The sequence below is a fragment of the Acanthisitta chloris genome, unplaced genomic scaffold (assembly GCF_000695815.1).
Source record: "Acanthisitta chloris isolate BGI_N310 unplaced genomic scaffold, ASM69581v1 scaffold36448, whole genome shotgun sequence".
Lineage (NCBI taxonomy): Eukaryota > Metazoa > Chordata > Aves > Passeriformes > Acanthisittidae > Acanthisitta > Acanthisitta chloris.
Window position 1 is genome coordinate 1 of NW_008689263.1, and position 1,323 is coordinate 1,323.

The following is a 1,323-nucleotide window of genomic DNA, read 5'->3' on the forward strand; positions in this document are numbered from 1 at the left end:
GTGCAGAGCCCCAAGGAGCCCCCACAGAGATGTTGATCTCATTGCCCTGCTCCCCTGGGAGCCGCACGGGAGATTTCTTAGCTTCATTAGTGTCATTAACCCCTCCTCCCGCTGTGCTTGCCCCGTGCCAGGTGATGAGAAGGGCAGCAAAGGAGGGTCCCGAGTGCTGCCCACAGCCTGTCGGGGCCCCCCAAAAGCCTCGGGGGATTTGGAGTGTCCCTTGAAAAAAAAAACCTTGAGGGGCCACGGAGTCCCCGAGCTCCACCAGCCCCTGGGCAAGGGCAAGGGCAAGAAGAGGAGGAACAGGACAACCTTCAGCATGTACCAGCTGCAGGAGCTGGAGAAGGTTTTCCAAAGGACACATTATCCCGATGTTTATGCCCGGGAGCAGTTGGCACTTCGGACAGACCTGACTGAAGCCAGGGTACAGGTATGGCATGGGGTAAGGAATCTGGAGGGGTGGGCACAGCATATCAGGTGGCACCAGGAACAGCTGGAGGAGGTTTTTTCCCCTCTCCACAAGGATAGAGGGATGGCACATCCTCCAGGTGGCACCAGGAACAGGTTGAAGAGGTTTTTCCCCATCCACAAGGATAGAGGGATGGCACATCCTCCCAAGTGGCACTAGGAACAGGTTGAAGAGGTTTTTCCCCATCCACAAGGATAGAGGGATGGCACAGTCTCCAGGTGGCACCAGGAACAGCTGGAGGAGTTTTTTTCCTCTCTCCACGAGGATTGAGGGATGGCACATCTTCCCAGGTGGCACCAGGAACAGCTCGAGGAGGTTTTCCCCTCCCTCCACAGGGTTGGAAGCTGTTTTTCCCAGGATTATCCTAACCCTCAGAAAATCTCATTCCAGGCACCCACTTCATCCCTGCTGGAATGTGGTTGTCTCTGGACTCTCTCCAGTCCTCTCCTTGTTCCCTTTCTCCCAAGGGTTGGGAAGAGCCAAACTTTGGGAGGTCAATGCCAACTTGTTCCCACGAGTGGGAAGAAGGGAATCAACACCCACCAGAGACCTGGATTGGGGTGGATTTTGGTGATATCACCTGTAAGGATGAGATTCCCATCCCAAGATCCATGGAATAATTTCCTCCTCCCTGGGAGATCCTGCTGGAGCAATCAGTGTCCCAGTCAGCACCAGTTCCCACCCCAGTTCCCACCAGTTCCCAACCACCATGGTGAGGATGTGTAGGAGGGTCAGGAGAGCCCAAAATGCTTCATCCTGCAGCAAAATCTGGGATAAATGAAGCCTAGGGAGGGAAAAGGACCATGGATGGAGCAGGACTGGTGGTTTTCCATGAGGGATAAGGGATATTCCTG

General features: G+C 54.7%; 1 protein-coding gene across 1 annotated transcript in view; it reads left to right on the plus strand.

The window, feature by feature from the left end:
• Positions 1-131: 131 nt before the first annotated feature.
• Positions 132-1,323, plus strand: part of SEBOX (SEBOX homeobox) — a gene marked incomplete at both ends in the record, with an annotated part of 1,412 nt that continues 220 nt past the window's right edge. Inside the window, one exon of the mRNA XM_009081348.1 lies at positions 132-430. Coding sequence (XP_009079596.1) covers positions 132-430 — 299 coding nt within the window. The remainder of the gene's footprint in view (positions 431-1,323) is intronic.